The sequence below is a fragment of the Calypte anna genome, chromosome 27, assembly GCF_003957555.1.
Source record: "Calypte anna isolate BGI_N300 chromosome 27, bCalAnn1_v1.p, whole genome shotgun sequence".
In the NCBI taxonomy this organism is placed as follows: Eukaryota; Metazoa; Chordata; class Aves; order Apodiformes; family Trochilidae; genus Calypte; species Calypte anna.
The window spans coordinates 2,294,995-2,311,464 of NC_044272.1; the positions used below are offsets into that span (position 1 = coordinate 2,294,995).

Here is a 16,470-nt window from a genome sequence, read left to right on the forward strand (position 1 = left end):
GGTGGCAGCTCACAGATCAGCTTCCCAGTAGCCTGACAGGTCTCAAATCCCAGCCAAAGGCACATTATTCCCCCTTTTTAAAATCCTTTTCAGATCCAAGCCAGCCAATGACTATACAAAGTGGGAAGGGCCAGACAACAACTCATTCATCTCAGCTTTTGTCTGTGTGACATAAAACGGGTGTGTGGGGGTGGGTGAGTGACAATGTTCTACGATTTCTACCTAGAAACTTCTCATATGCACTTAATTTTTGAGCCTGGCAAGAATGGTGATTGACAAGACTGGGATGAATTACAACCTACCAAGTCTTTAATAATATCTTTTTCTAACAATTCTATAACTTAAATCTGCTTCTACTTTCCATATCTGAATCTTGACAGTTGTCTTTCCAGAAGGTTCTTCATACTTTTAATTTTTAACTGTTCTTTCTCTTCCCCCTCCCCTTTGCACCCAGTTTAAAATAAATCTAGAAACTGTGGCTCGGGAGTTGCACTTTTAAGTCTCTGCAGGCAAGTGACTTGCAGGGGGAGTAGTGTTCTTTTTTCCTTTACAAAACAAGGAGCTTGACATTTTGTTTCACAAAGGTATTGGAAGAAACAGGCAAGAGCTCCTTTTCAAAATGAGCTTTGTTTAGTTTTTCTTAAGCAATAGGGTATTTAGGAATATGTTAGGGTCAACAGCCAGGATTATAATAGAATGGAAATGGTTGGAAGGATACATCATGCTTTTTGGTATCTTCTTTCTCACATTTTTAGCACTTAAACCCCAAACATTTGTACATGCTTTAAATTAATTGCATATTACTATTTCTGCTGCCATTCTGCACAAGTGTTGAATATAGGACATGTGCTTACTTTAAACACAAGAATATGACCAGACTAATTCCCATTTATTATGAAACCACTTAAGAAGAATTTAAGACCTTATGTCTAGGGCACCTATGTCCATTCATGTGCCATGTTTTAAAATATTACCCACAGTGGCATTCTTCCTTGTAAAAATAAGATGGTAATGCTGATGCTTGCAGTATTTTTTTTGTCTCAAGACCACATGCACTTTGATGTTATTTGCAAATGATGTCAGGCTAAACACATTAATGAGGAAGCATCTCAGCTTTATGTAAGTGAACTGCTGAAGTAAAATGTTTGCTTAAAGCAGTAGAGTGATGTACTACTGCAATACTTTTCACAAACATCTCCTGAAAATATTTCCTGTAGAAGACATTCAGAAGTGATTCACTCTCTGATTTCCCCTACTCCTATAAAACTCAGAACCAAAGGCTTGCATTGCATTCTGACAGTTTCACTGACCTGGCATGAAAAGCAGTTGTCTCCAAATGTAAAATGGAGATGTGTTCTTGGTGCAGCCTTGATGAGGCACTGATCAGTCACACTGGTGGCTTGTCTCCTTCAGTGGGAAGACAGGAATACATGAAATGTGCACAACAGAATTGTTCAGGGATGGAATGATGACTGTCTGGTGAAGAATAACAAGCCTACAGCTCCATCTGGTGAGTCAGCTAGCCAGTGACCTTGGCATACTGGAATTAAAAAAACCCAAAACAACCCAACAAACAACAACCCAATACGTGCTTTATTCCCAGTATTTATTTGCAGAATAATAGATACTAATTAAGCACTAATTCTCATGAACAAATCCTTAAGGATACCTCTGAGATCTGTTCTTTTTTTTTCAGTTTTACTCATTGGTGAAGCCCAGAAAGTAATTTTAGAAGAAACCTCTGTGCTCTGTACTTAGTGAGATTCCATTAGATAGTCCCTCTGTGCTAAAAGCATTACAGTAAATTCACAGAACTAATTTACAAAAAAGGGAGGGGAAAAAAATCCTGCTTCTAGTTCTAGCATCATCTATTTAACAAGTTCTGGACAACAGAAGAGATCTCAATGAGAATATTTAAATATTTTCAGGAGTGACTAATGCAGCATTCACTTATATAATATTTCCTGGTTTTACCTTTGCTCCAGAGTAGCATGGATACAACACCTGTGAAGATTGTAGTCTCTGCTGCAGGACCAGAGGATGAAAAAAGCACTCAGAAAATGGTATTTTTGCTTTCAATCTTAATTTTTATTTATAAACTTCTTTCCTGTGTTTATGCAATGGCTGAGAAAGATTTAGCTCAGCATGAGCAGAAGGTCAGTTTAGTTTTACATGGATCATAATTTTATCTATCTGGACTTCCTTCATTGTCCCCTGCTATAAAATGCTAATAGCTTCTTGCCTCCACTCTTCTTCCCTCTCCAACTTCAATAGTTCTCTAGGACAAAAAATCCAAGCTTTTTCTTTTATTGTGCTGGATTTGACATGGTAAGAGACCACTGTTAGATAGATGCATATTTTACAGAGACCCCCATCCCTTCTTCAGAGTGCTATCACACAAAAAATACCACACTGCTATTCAGGGCAGTTTTTCCAAAAAAATAGTTTTAAAAATGCCATTCCAATTCACATGGTTGTAAGGAACATCTCACAGCAAAGGGTACCTGTGCAGTAATTTCATAATAACAAAAGGCAGAGCTAGAAATGCTTTCATTTCTGAGCCACCTGTCACTAACTCAGAACAGGGTACACAGTCATGGAGCTCAGTTTTTAAAATCTTCACCCTCATATACAGAATGCTTGTTAAATCAGTTTTGTTGTATACTGAGATAAATGGGCCAGAGAAACATTGAAGTTGCCACTAGAAGTGAGCAGTGTCCTGTGAATGACAAGAACATCTTGAATATAAGAACAAATTCCTGTGTGTCTTGAGTTTTCAGTATTTTCTGGTACTGACTGACACAAAACTATCACCATAAAGCAAACAGACTCAGTTTTAATAAACCATTCTGATTTTATTCTAACAGTTAAAAGCCTTCTTACAATTCATGGAAGAGATTACCTTTCCAATGGACTGGAATTTTTGAGTTCTAAGTAACAGGTCAAAGACAAAGTGCATGGCACATTAATTATTCTTTTTTTCTTGTACAGATAGGTGATGCAGGGACACATGCTGTGAGATGAGATAGAAAAGAAGTGTCAAGGTCCATAGCAAACAGGATGATTTATAAATAAGAATGAAGTATGAAAAAGCCAGTATAGTAAAAAAGATAAGACCAGTACTCCTATTCCCTGAGCTACACAGCATGATATTAATAACTAGGAATTTTGAAGAAGCAATTACTTAATACTGATATAGTATGATAAAGCAAACAGGTTTGTAATTAGCCAATGAAATAGACCACTGCTGGTTAGTAGTGATTCAAAACAGAACTAAAGACTATGTAGAATTTTCCCCAGTTGTCCCTTTAAAGGACAGAGAAGAGAAAAAGCTACTTGATTTGGCAGTTCCCACCTTGTACAAGAAAACAGAAATAAGCCTGGTCTTCAACCAGAACAATCACCTATGGAGTTTAATTTCATTAAAATATTTTAGCTCTATAGAACTCTTCTTCCCCCCAGTCACACAACCCTAACAACTGAAGTAAAACAATTTGTGTCCTTTGAGATTTTTGATTACTGAACTGAATATATGAAACTAGATCTGGACATACAGGTGTTATAATACAATAGTGTTTCTGTTTTAAATAGTTTTAAGATTTTCAGTCTAGAACTACATTAAAGCACAGGTAAAAAGAAATGCACACATTTCGGGTTCTGTTTAAGCAGCAATTCTGAATTTGCAGTGGGAGATCCTTTGCATTAAGAGTGCTGTAACTCACAGGCACACATTTACACATAAATCAGGCATACCATAACCAGAGCTCCCTCTCCCAACATTGCAATGACTGTTTTCATCTGGATGTCAAGGAGACAAAGACATCATATGTTTCCTATTCCATGTGGTACATAACAATGCTCATTTCTATGTAATGATAACATGCAAGCAATCTAAAAAGTGAGTGTATTTCTGCAAACTACTTTGTAAGCACACCTGTGCTGCCCTACTGGAAGCAAGGTGCAATTGTGCTCATTCCATGTTATGTTAATCAACAGTGATAATGAAGAAGGGAGAGAGACACTGTAATTCAATACAAGCCTCAGAAGCTGTTATGTTCTGATGCTTTTGAATTTACCATCTATACAGTACAAGCACTCATAAATGCAGACATTATTTCTTTTTTGCTCAAGTTTTTTCCTCAACATTTGCTCTTGACATTTTTTTCTTGCATGACTTCAAAGCAAAAAATAGGAGCCTTTCATACCAGACTATTTCATGTCAATCACAACAGCAAGAGGTACAAATATTCTTGGAAAGACAGTGTGCATCAAGATTGAGCTCTGAATGGCTTCACTACCACACACTGTGGATTGCAGAAATCCACACTGAACACAACACTGCATTCTCTTCATTTTATGAGCAAGTGCATTTTTGCCTTTGTATATCTGCTTCTCCATTGCTTGAAGTTCCTACACTCAAACTTTAGGCATCTAAATACAATACAGTACTTCAGGTAAGGGCAAGTAGAGAGATGTGCTGAGGCCCTCCAAAAGTGGTGCCTTACAAGTACCACACTCCATGGCAATGGGAACCATTCTGCAGTTGGCAGGGGGCTCTGAAATACATGTGTAAAAAACTATTATCACTGGCTTTAGCCCTCTAAAAACACATGTTTATTGCAGCAGCTCCAAACACTGACACAATTTTGTGCCATTTTGAAAGACAGACCCAGAATTTGAGAACAATCCTTTCACAAGACAAGAGCAGGAACGGTGTCTCCCTCACCTGAGGTGATTTAGCGTAGTTGTTGGGGGTTGGGAATCTAAAGCACCTACGACGTCCTCTGATGAGTTGAGAAACTTCAAGAAACACTCTGGTGCTCTGTTTTAGGGTTTCAGTTTGCCCTCCTTCTTGAGCTGCTCATTGAGCTGACAAAGCTGCCTCAGAAAGCCATCGTTGGGGCCGATCTCCCGCTTCTCGCGCACCGTGCTCAGCGCTGACTTCACGTCCATGTTGTGGCGCAGCATGAGGTAGGCAATGACCAGGGTAGGAGATCGGCTGTAACCCTCACGGCAGTGCACAAATACTTGTCCTGCAAGGGAAGACAGCTCATAATTTGATTTACACTGGCATATATGTTTGAAAAGCAGCACAAAATAGCTGGGATATAAAGCGTAACAACGTTAATCTTCTATCGTCTTGAGAAGTGTAAGGTCTGAGTGCTACAATAAGACTCAACCTGAAGGAAAGGTGATATCAGTGTTAGTACTTCACAAAGAAGTCATCAAGGATAATGCAGAAAAAAAAAGGTGGTAAATCAAACATTCAAACTAAAATGTTTGTTAATACATTACAGAGAGTGTCTATTTGCTACACTTCTCTAATATTTTCTAATTTAGAATAAGCCCTAAGGATGACCAGTGCAAAAGCACAAATGAACGATGCAAAATTTAAAATACCCAGAAGGTCAGAGGAATATGCTGTTTGTCATGTATTGGATCTCTTCAAAGCTCTCTAGCCTTTTGGATGCATTACTGCCAATTCCTAATGCTAACTCCATGTTGGATCATATGTGGCTACTTCTCTGGCTATCTATGAGTCCACAAGAACACTAAAGGGGTGTGGTAGAGAAAGCTGGGAGTGAAGTTGAACCTGGGAAGAAGGGAGGAGTGAGCGGAAGGTGTTCTAAGATTTGGGTTTATTTGTTATGATCCTTCCTTAATTTTATTGGCAATAAATTAAATTAATTTCCCCAAGCTGATCCCCTTTTGAAAGTGATGGTAATTGGTGAGGGATCTAATCCTGTAGGTAGGTATGCAACAATAATAAAGCAGGCTACTGTTCCCTTTGAAATCTTACTGGGTTTTATTGCTTCTCAGCTGCTTCTTCTTTGACCTGCTTTTCCAAACACAAAAATTTTCCCCTTTCGAAACTCTGTGTGATATATAGCCCCAGGCTATTCTCCAGAGCAATTTTTTTCCCAAGACAAGAGAACAGATGAACCATGTACATATTTTCATCACAACCACAACCTGTTTTGAACCACAGCAACAGAAAGCCCATTGCCACATTTGCCTTGGTCTGCAGAGGCTTCTCAGCTCAAAGCAGATCTGTAATTAGTAGCAAATTAAATCAGCTAAAGCAATTCTCAACATGTTTTGGGAGCTCATAGCCATAAAGGAGCAAGATATAGAGATTTTTTTGATCATGTATGTGGAAGAGAATTGGCTTCCTCTCTGCAAATGATCAGAAGTAAAAGTGCCTTCCTCTATGAGAGTGTCTTAAGAGCCTTCCAGAACCTCATAAAGTTACAATGCTAAAATGAAACTGAAGGAAAATATTACTGCATCCCTATACACTTCACTGTCCTTACTTTACAATTCAGTGTCAAAAAAAAACCAACTTTCCAATTTCAGTAACTATTAGATCAAACTGAGCAGGGACAGTCATGGCACTACTGGCACTTTTAAGCTCTTATTTCCTACTGCAGCTTCAGTGAGTCACAATGCTAACTGGAAGAATCACATCTAAATTTCTAGAATTTTTCATTCTCTACCAAACTGGAGGTAAAAATTTCTTTCCATCTGCCCAAAGCACGTCACAGCTGTGCTACCCCTTTTGCCCATTTCAGAGGAAGAACTTTTAGAACTGTGGGAGTTCTCATTTGCTTTTTTTTCACGTTCAGTTGTGAAGTAAGAAAGAAATTAAGAATGTGTAGAAATAGCTGGTATGCTGAAATACTGATTCAACAACAAACACCTTCTGGCCTACTGCACTTTGTCCTAGGATTTCTGCTCTGAGGAAACACAGTGCAGAAAAATGTGCCCAATAGCAACATTACAAATAGCATCTCCATCCATCCTGCAGTCCTAAGGAGCATCATCACAAAAAAGAGCTTAATGCAACAAAAACTGTAAAGCCAAAGTTTCTCTCCTTACTATAGAGTTGGAAAAAACCCCATCACATTAGGTTGTGAGCAATCTTCAGCAATGCATTACTTGTATCACTTCTGGTGTCCTAAAACAACTTTTAGATCCTGATTTTTTTTTTTTAATTTTTATTTTACATGATTTACCACTTCCGAGCAAAAGTAAGAACACATCTTCCCAGAAAGGCAGTATTACAGAATGCAGCAGCTGTTTCACTTTTCAAAGTCATCCCTACAATGACAGACTTTGCCAAATACTGGAGGCCCACAGGTAGAGACAACAGATTAAGAGATCTCAGTGTGTGTTCTGGTGTCTTTGATCTACAGTCACGATCTGAATCCCTTACTTGGTTCTTCAGCTGATATTCTGAGCAAAGAACCATTTGAAGAAGTAAAATAAATTGCAAGAGGAGACACACAGTGCACAGAAAACATGGCAGAAACCACATTCATTTTCCCTTACCATCCTTCTGGGAAAGTGCTTTATCTATAAAATCAGCTGCCTCCTCAAAGTAGCGACTGAGGTTAAATTCTTGGGTGTCGTTGGCTTTGATGCCGTGGTATCTGATGCCTGAGCCTTCATAGAACTGTGCATTGGTGTTCACATGCATGAATGACTTCCCCTCTGCTGCATTCAGAACATGAGTTATACCCAAGCTCTGCAACTTCATAATGTCCTTGGCTATGAACCTGTAAGATAAAAGCCATCAAGAACGTGATAAGAATTCAGTGAATCATCACGGGATTTATGATGTCCCCAGAAACTACTGAAATCACAAATTTTTTATTTTTCTGCTATTGGATGCTAAATATACTATGTCCAGAAGGGAGTTAGCTACAGGTTACAAATTCACAAAATATTTAGAGCTGTGGTCATTGCTTCTGCATGACAGAATGCTGCTTTCTTGGCTGACAACTGAGCAGAGTGCACATGAAACTAAATCTGCTGGATCTTACTAGGACATAAAATTGAAACTCATTCTTAACATAAGCTTCTGACTAAAGTAAGAAAATACTGGAGATAACAGAAATCCTTGGATAGTCACTTCTAACCATAATCTACATAATTAAAAAAACCACACAGTTATAAAAAGCCTCTACTGTCAGCTACCAGTGTTCTAGGTAAGCCATCCTTGCTGCTGTAGCAGATAGTCCAGGTATTTCAGGAGCAATTTTAGCAACTGTGACACAGCACTGGCCTCAGGAAGATAGAAAATAGCTGAGTAAATGCTCCTGCCTCTCCAAAGGCCTCATCTGAAGACTCACATGAGGTGTCATTCTCTGTCTCTCTGCTGTTCACTATCTTTGAAGTCTTAAAAAGATCTGGCAAGGCTACCTGACGGGCAGCAATATAGAAACAAATTGTCTTTGCCACTCAGTGTTTTCATCACAATTATTAACATTTGTAGTATCTGAGTTGAAATCAATGCCTGAATGGTAAAGAACCCAGATGAGTGATAGTTAAGATACTGAAGTCCTAAAGAAAGCATTCAGTACTTTTAGGACAGCTATGCCCTTCCCAGCTCCTCAATTCTATTAAATAATTTTAGCAAAACCACTTGGTTCCATGCTTAAGTGGCTGAAAGAGCACACAAGTAGTGAACAATCATTCCTTCCAGGCTTGATGATGACAATGAAATAGATTCAGTAATAATGCCATAAACTCTAATAAAAGCTTTGTGCTGTATGTGCACTGGCACACAATCCATCTCCAACTGATCCTGCAGTAATCTCTCCTTGTGCACTGGAATGCCATCTCCAGTAAGAGGAGATAACCACTGAATATTCATATTCATATTCATATATTGACTCATTTTTGTTATAAACCCACCTCTTTTCATTCTGATTATTTGCCTGTGTCAGTCCCAATATTTGCTTCCTTTTCCTGGGAAGATAAAAACTAATCCATGTTTTAACACCCTTTTTGGTCTCTTAATAAAATCTGAGCCCAGTGGTCAACATGAGCAGAATATGACAGAGAGGTTTAGTTGAAAGATAACTCAGTTCCTGCACATTTTGTGAAAAGGAATAGCCTGAACAGACACAAATCCCTTATTCCTTGTGAAGGCAGCTTTCACTCTGTGTCTAACTGAATGTGGAAACCAATCTCTTAGAAAATCTCCCTACAGCTCCAAGTAATAGGCTGCAAGCACAAGGAGTTGTAGTATTAGGCTGAGCTCCAGATAAGCATTTGTATGGTATATTTTTTGACAAATATCTAAGAGAGGGCAATGCATCTAAGGGTTTTGGCTGGACACTTAGTTATTCTAACAGAAGTTAAAATAAATACCCAAGTTAGCTGGTTTCTATCTATATGAATCTCTTGAGCTCATTCACTTACAATTTTCATGTAATTCAAGGCTACATGGACATCTAGAGAGTTCCTTTTCTCCTAATGACTGTTCACCCCTTAAATTGTAGTGTAAGCATGAGTGAAGCTTCTACATTTTCTGCTGTCTATGCCAAACAACTATGGCAATAAGCCAAATATTTGTGAAGACTTCATTACCAAAACAAATGTTTACAGATTCTCCATCTGGCAGGACATCATCTGTGCCAGAGTTCAAGTGTCACAGCCTGGAGAACTGTGCTTGCAACACCAGACTAAATCCTACCATGGAATGCCAAATAAAAAATTGCTAATTCAGCTGTGAGTTCCCATGCTTAATGGGGTGAGTTTATGGCTTAACTAATAGATAAGTATATCTCTGATAGTGGTCAGGATCAATAGGACTTCATGTCCTGGGACTGAGGTTGATTCTGGCTCCCCTGAAGACAAACTCATTCCAGTGATTGATTTTTGCAAATTTAATGGATGATTTTCTTACACAGATGGGTAGGGAGGGAAAAAAAAAAAAAAAAGGATTATTTGTATGCCATTTTTTCTCTTTCCAAAGTCGTTGGATCTCTCCCATCCTTAACATTACCCTGAAAAAAAATCAAATAATCTTGTCTGTTTTCAATATGGAAGATTTAAGAGCTCCTCATCTGTGACTTAAACTAGTAAAAAGTGTTTCTTTTTAAAAAACAACAATTTTACCAGCCACAAAATATGTGTCTTAGAAAACCTTTCATAAGCAATTAAGGGTACAGGAGACTATAAGGCATTGTCATATGAGATTATCCACTCATCTGATACATGGTTATTACAAGGGTGTTGTGATTGGGCTCCCATAGATGATATTGTATTTATACCTCATGGCATTCTGTCTGTCCTCTTACATGTGGATAACCACAACTTGTTAGCAAGAGGAGGAAACAGCAGGAGAAAAATGCCCACCAGTGCTGACACAACTGAGCTGTTGTTCATTCTGAGCTGAATGTTTCATTCTGAAACAGCCTCATTAATTTAAACCTTGTTTAGCTGTATTTTAAGTTAAGATTTGTGACTCTTAACAGGGGACAGATGCCACCATCTTCGCAGATGCCACTCAGGAGCTGTGCCCTTCCATTTAGCAAGCAGAACCCTTGGCATCCTGCCTGCTGCTCGGGCCTCGGAGCCTCCCTGCTGACACTTCCCGAGCTCCGCACCCTCGGACTGCACAGCTCCAGCGAGGCTCCGCACCGATTCCACCCTGATCCTGACATCCCCCCGCTCCAGGTGGGGGAACCCCCGGTGTCTGACACCCCTGCACGTCCTTGCCCTCCACCCACCCCAACCTCTGCGCTCGAGTGCCTACGAGAACTCCGCTCACAGCCCGGCAACCTCGGGCCTCTGGGCCCCGTCCTGCGCACTCACGCGTTCCCCACGTGGATGCGCGGCACCACCTCGTTGCTGTGCGCGCTCGGGAGGCTGTAGCAGCCGCTCCCGTTAGCCAGAAGGTCGTTCAGCTCCTCCACTGAGATCCGATAATCGGACATGGCCGGGCCCGAATCCATGCCCGCCAGCGGGTCCCTTGGCGCAGCAAGCTCGGGTCCGGTCCGGCCCGCCCACCGCCTCAGGGGCGGAGTCCCGGCAGCTGCTTCCGTCCCCGATGCGCGCCGAGCCCAGGTTCGCAGCTGGACGGGCAGTGAGAGGTTCTGCCGGTCCGGTCCGGTCCGACCCGCTCGAACCGGCTGGTCTGCCGAGCTCCTCAGTCAAAGGCGGTTCCAGACCCGGGCGGTTTGGGGGGATGGACCCTACAAGCCTCACCCTGAAGCTGCTTCTGGTCGGAGACAGCGCGGTGGGGAAGTCCAGGTTCGGGCCGGGCGGGCCTTGAGTTCGAGCGGGGCTTTCACGACCCCGGGCTGAGTTCTGGGTTTGTTCCCCGCAGCCTCCTGCTCAGGTTTACAGACGGAGCCTTTGAGCCATGCCTGAAACCCACCATCGGTGAGCACGTTTTTCCCAACGTTTTTCCCAACGTTTTTCCCTGGTGTCCCCGCTAGCGAGAAGCAGCGGCGGGAGGCGGGATGGTGCGGGGCGGGAGGCGGGACGCGGGACGCGGTGGGGAGGTTGAGAGGCTGTTTTGGTTTGTTTGTTTTTCTTCTGTTGGTTGGCTTTTTTGTGTGCTTTTTCTATTTTGTATTTTTTCTATTTTGCGGGGAGGCGGGGACGGAGCCGGCTGCGAGGCCGAGCATTCATTCCCCAGTTGATTCTCGCAAGTCTTCCCTTATTACGCCTTAGGTGTTGATTTTAAAGTGAAGAAAATGCTGGTAAACGGGCATGCAATCCAGCTGGCGATATGGGTAGGTTTTGTTCTGGACAGACATGAACACTTAAAGAGTTTCCTTCTCGTGTTGTGTTTTGGTTTGGTTTTTCCCCTCTTCCTTTCCTCGCTTCTTGCTGGAGTCTTCTCCGTGTTGAAGTTGTATTCTTGTGATACAGATGCACATCCTGATAGCTCACTGATGGCTGGCTGAGACTTTGTGATGTGTATTTAGTTTTGTTCCTTGTCCATGCAAAGGGGTTGGATCTTCTGGATGATCTTTGAGGTCCCGTCCAACCCTAATCAATGATTCTGTGACCTGAATGAATTAACACATTGCCAGTTTTAGATTTTTTTTTAACAAGGAAAAACTAAATCATAACATACCTCTTTGTCTATTGCAATCTGTACATAAATTTAAATATTTGTGAGGGGATAAAAATAATATTTGTGATGTTCTTTTCCCTCCTTATTGTTTGGTCAGAGGATTTTTGAATTTCATGTCACACTTGGAAGCTGTTTTGAAGATTCATAAGAATGTGTGACATAATGCAGTAGTAATTGAATGTAACTACTGATTTATATTTCTTAACCACTTACACAAGCTTCAAGTGGTTCTTTTTAACTAAATTCACCTTTTCTGCTTTGGAAAAGCAAAGGGAGACTTTTGAACACTACACTAGGATCTCCTTCCCTGCAGTGTCTCACCTCATTAAATTGAACTGATTAAGTCCCACTGACTTTCTTGTTGTCTGTTCATCTTAAAGGTGTCTGTCTTTATTGTTAAATCTTTAACCAAGTCCTCTCCACTCTTTTGTGCCCCTTCCTTATCTGTTTTATTTTGCTGCTGCCAATGTTTTCTGACCACTTCCCTCATTCTGTTGTCTTTCGGTTCCACATACCTTTAGTAGTCAGGGAAAATTTAACTTTTTAAAGATATCTTATGTAGTTTAAAATGCCTTTTTTTTGTTGTTCCAAATGTATTTGATTTTTTGTGTGTGTAGTGTCTTGTTTGTTTGTTTGTTTGTTTGTTTTCCCCTCTGTAGGACACAGCAGGACAGGAGCGCTTTAGAACGCTGACTCCAAGTTATTACCGAGGAGCTCAAGGGGTTGTTTTAGGTAGGACTTCTAGAAAAGAAAAATATGATTCCAAAAGGTGTTGTCTGAGAGGAACAATTACAGTTTGTGCATTACTGCATCATTAGCTCAGTGAGTATGCAAAACCACTGGCAGAAAAGAATGTTTCTTCAAAATATTGAAAATCAAAAACACAGAGACATCACACTGCAAGTGGATTAATGTTTAGTTTTGTAGTTATTACTTTAATGAGGTTCTGGTAATAAGGTAAAAAGGGTTTTGTGCTCTCATGTGTCTGCCTGCCTCCCTTCCCCCCTGATGATTTTACATTTTTTCCTAAAATGAAAACTGTTGATGTGATTCCTGTATGACATAAGGTGCACAGCACAAATAATGGGTGGCCAGTCCATTCTGTGTGACAACACCAGTCAGGAAAAGAAGAATTTCTTATTCTCAGGGTTTTTGAAGGCTGAAAACCTTGCTGTATAAAATACTCTTATTACGATGCAGCTTTTTAAACCTTAGTGATTGAATGAATGTAATTATGAAGTTACCTGTGGACAAAAGTCACTTTTTAGTCAGAATCTGTGTTTTTAGCAGCAGTAGAGCATGCTTGTAGTTATATATTAAATGAAGTGGTAAAATACCTATTTTCAGATATTCTGTGTGAATTTAGAACTAGTATCATATAAAAGATTTCAACTGGTAAATCTGATTTCCAGTCACAGATAGGTTGATCTCTGAGGTCTCGATGATCTCTGAGGTCCCTTCCAACCCAGCCAATTCTATGATTCTATGATTCTACGATATATTACAGTTTGTGTTTTGAAATACCTTGTGATTGCCATGGCTGCATCCAGTGTGTTCCATCTCTGGAAAAGGGACATGGTTTCATTTTACTGTAATTCCCTAATACTTCTTTTTTTGGGGAGAGGGGCTGTATTTATCTAGTAGGGATTAAATTCTGCCATAATGAAGTAAATGTTGTTGAAGACTCTACAGCTCTTAAGCTTGTTTTCCTCTGTTACCAGTGTATGATGTTACAAGAAAAGACACTTTCACAGGACTGGAGAGCTGGCTGAATGAGCTGGAAATGTATACCATCAAAAACAAGACTGTGAAGATGTTAGTTGGCAATAAAACTGATAAGGTCAGTTTAGAAATACATCCTCTTACACAGGTTACTCAATCCTGATAGAATATAAATGTGAGGTAAGTGCTGACAGGAACACCTCTTGTGTGTGAGGGGGTGATAATGCTCTCTGAGGAATATAGGTTGGGTAAATTTCTGCATCATCTTGTTGAAAATTTTAATAGAAACTCTCTTGTGGAGATGCAGTTGTGGAGGAAGATTCTTTTAAGATAATGAGAGGTTCTTCCTCAAAACTGTCATACACCACTAAAGTTAAATGCAGTGCAACAGCACAACTGCTGCTTCCTTTTTGACTGTTTTGGAAAGGGTGGTGGGGAAGAATAATTCACCTCTTGAGTGCTATAGAATTTGTATCAGTGTGGGTGTGAGCTGCAATGCTTGCTGCACGTTTCTGGGGTGTTTTATATGACTCTTGCATAGTGAAATGTTTGACTTATGCTTTACTACAAGAGGTTTCCAGTGTGGCTATTGTGAACTAGGATCTCCTGCACCCTTCCAAATCTGCCCATTTTCAGATTGTTTGGTACTCCTTTCCAGCTATTTTACTACTAAAAACCTCATTTCTGGCCTGTTGCTCCTAGTTGACTCAGAAGATATCAATACTTTATTAAATTCCTACTGAAATTCTAAGTTAGGGGGTTCCAGGGAATTCCTACAGTGGGAAGTATAACCTATTTTAGTCCTCTTTTTCACTCATCTCTGCAGCCTGATCGTGAAGTACAGAGAAAAGAAGGACTCCAGTTTGCTAGGAAACGTTCACTGCTTTTTATAGGTATGTAACTCCAGGCCAAAAACTTGAATATTAATGTTTATTTTGGTATTGCTAAGCATGAATGAAATGTACAATTGTATTTCAGTTTGGTTTAAATTTTTTAGAGCCTAATTAATATGGGTCCCTTTGGCTGCATATACTTGGATGTTGGTTTTAAGTTTTCTAAGAGATGTTCTGTTTTTACTTTAATTATAAGTATTTTTTCTCTGAACAAACTTACTTTAGATACTGTATAGGTAAGGATTTTATATTCTTTTGAAACTAGCAGAATTCCTAATTCAGAGTCCAGAAGAATTTTTTTTTTAAGGTCACTTTTCAGTGAAACTTCTTGGAAAGATTTTCAGAAGGAACTGGAACAAATGTGTTTAGGAAAACATGTAATTCCCCCTGCATTTTTTGTTTCCCAGCTTTGTTATGAAATAACTATCTTGTAGATTTACTACCAGAAACTGAGAACAATTTCTTTTTCTGCCTTGTATGGAGCTGAGGATTTTTTTTAGGTGGAAAAATTACATGCTTCAGATTGAGGTGTATTTCTGTATCATATTAGACTTAAATTTGCCTTTAAAGGAGAATGTATAGGACATTCACTCATTAAAAAATGTGTATCTTCTCTCTGGTCCCACAAGAACTTTTTACCAAGTGGAATGCTTTCTGCAAATAAGATAAAATATTTCTTTCTCTTTCCCCTCCACCAGAGACCAGTGCCAAGACACAGGATGGAGTGCAACATGCCTTTGAGGAACTAGTCATAAAGATCCTGCAGACACCAGGTCTTTGGGATAAAAATGCAGAGAAGCAGGGAATCCAGCTCATGGAATCTTCATCACAGCAGGGTCAAAGTTACTGTGGTGCATACTGTCCACTTGCCTAAAACTACAGGTGGCTGTTCTGTCAGATCCAGTGGACTTTTTTAAATTAAAAAAAAAAATACAGGGGGGTGGGGGAGTTTCAGGCACTAGACTGTATTGTGTGACCTGCCAGCAGTTGTGTAGATCCAAAACCCAAACTGGTTGGACAAGTACATTTTTGCTCATTAATAATAATACAGTTTATTCTTTCCTTATGCACAATTGAGATCTCTAGATATTCCTCTGGTAACTGTCAGATTTTTCATATTAAATCATAGGCATGCTTTCATCTTGGGAATATTCACTTTCTGCTTGAAAGGGTTGTCAGGGGAAAGAGAAGACTTGAAAAACATCAGATTCACCTTCAAAATTTTAAGTTTTTCTTTTTTGTAAGAAAATTAGAAAGTTACTCTGCATTCGTGGCAAATCACATGAACAGTACCCCAATATGGAGATGTTGTTTGAGTTTCTTAACCTCCCTACATGATGCTTTCCTCAAAAAAAGTTTCTAAATCCCTAAGATCCTTGCAATGCAGTTTTCATTAAAAACTCTCCAACTCTCATGCAATAAAGTATTGTACAATATTAAAGAATCACGTTTGTGTTCAGTGATGTAATCAGTGTGGTAATTTTAAATATGTAACTGCACAAAATAGAAAACTGATTTGTGGGTTTTTCCATTTCATGGCATTTTCCTGTTTCTTTCTTGTTATCTTTTTCTTTTGTAAACAATGAAAGTTGTCTCAATTAAAAATTTTTTTAAAAAGGCCAGGTCCAGGACCCACGGGGGGAGTGGATCAAGGGTTGGATTTGATGACCTCAGAGGTCCTTTCCAACCCTGATGATTCTGTGTCCTCCTTCGAGTCTTCCCGTGGCACATCCCGGCTGACAGCGAGGGCTCTGGATCTTCATCTCCGTGAACCTAAGGATGTCAGATCCTAATGATGACAGCAGGAAAGGGACTCAGGAGCTCTGGTCCCCAGAGCAGGAGGGGCAGTCCCAGCCCGGGGGCCCCCGACTCCCCTGGGCCGCGTTGTCATGAAAAAGTCGCGTCTGAGGCGAAACCGCGGTAGGAGGCAGATTCCGTGTTTTCTCCCCCATTCCACGCTGCGGATCCGTGGTG

General features: G+C 40.1%; 2 protein-coding genes across 3 annotated transcripts; one reads left to right on the plus strand and one right to left on the minus strand.

The window, feature by feature from the left end:
• Positions 1-2,834: 2,834 nt before the first annotated feature.
• DUSP3 (dual specificity phosphatase 3) lies at positions 2,835-10,819 on the minus strand. Its single transcript, XM_008505711.2, has 3 exons — positions 10,609-10,819; positions 7,333-7,559; positions 2,835-5,033 (listed from the first exon to the last, which is right to left on the minus strand). The coding sequence occupies exons 1-3, from the start codon at positions 10,746-10,748 to the stop codon at positions 4,828-4,830; spliced, it is 573 nt and encodes a 190-aa protein (XP_008503933.2). The 5' UTR covers positions 10,749-10,819; the 3' UTR covers positions 2,835-4,827.
• On the plus strand, positions 10,781-16,026 carry LOC103539222 (ras-related protein Rab-18-B). 2 transcript variants are annotated; one of them, XM_030465824.1, is made up of 7 exons: positions 10,781-10,860; positions 11,123-11,178; positions 11,473-11,534; positions 12,541-12,613; positions 13,603-13,721; positions 14,430-14,496; positions 15,195-16,026. In XM_030465824.1, exons 1-7 carry the CDS (start codon positions 10,844-10,846, stop codon positions 15,368-15,370), a joined length of 570 nt encoding a protein of 189 aa, XP_030321684.1. In that variant the 5' UTR covers positions 10,781-10,843; the 3' UTR covers positions 15,371-16,026. The 2 variants fall into 2 exon arrangements, with proteins under 2 accessions (XP_030321684.1, XP_008503934.2); XM_008505712.2 differs by having other exon boundaries at positions 10,823-11,046.
• Positions 16,027-16,470: the final 444 nt, after the last annotated feature.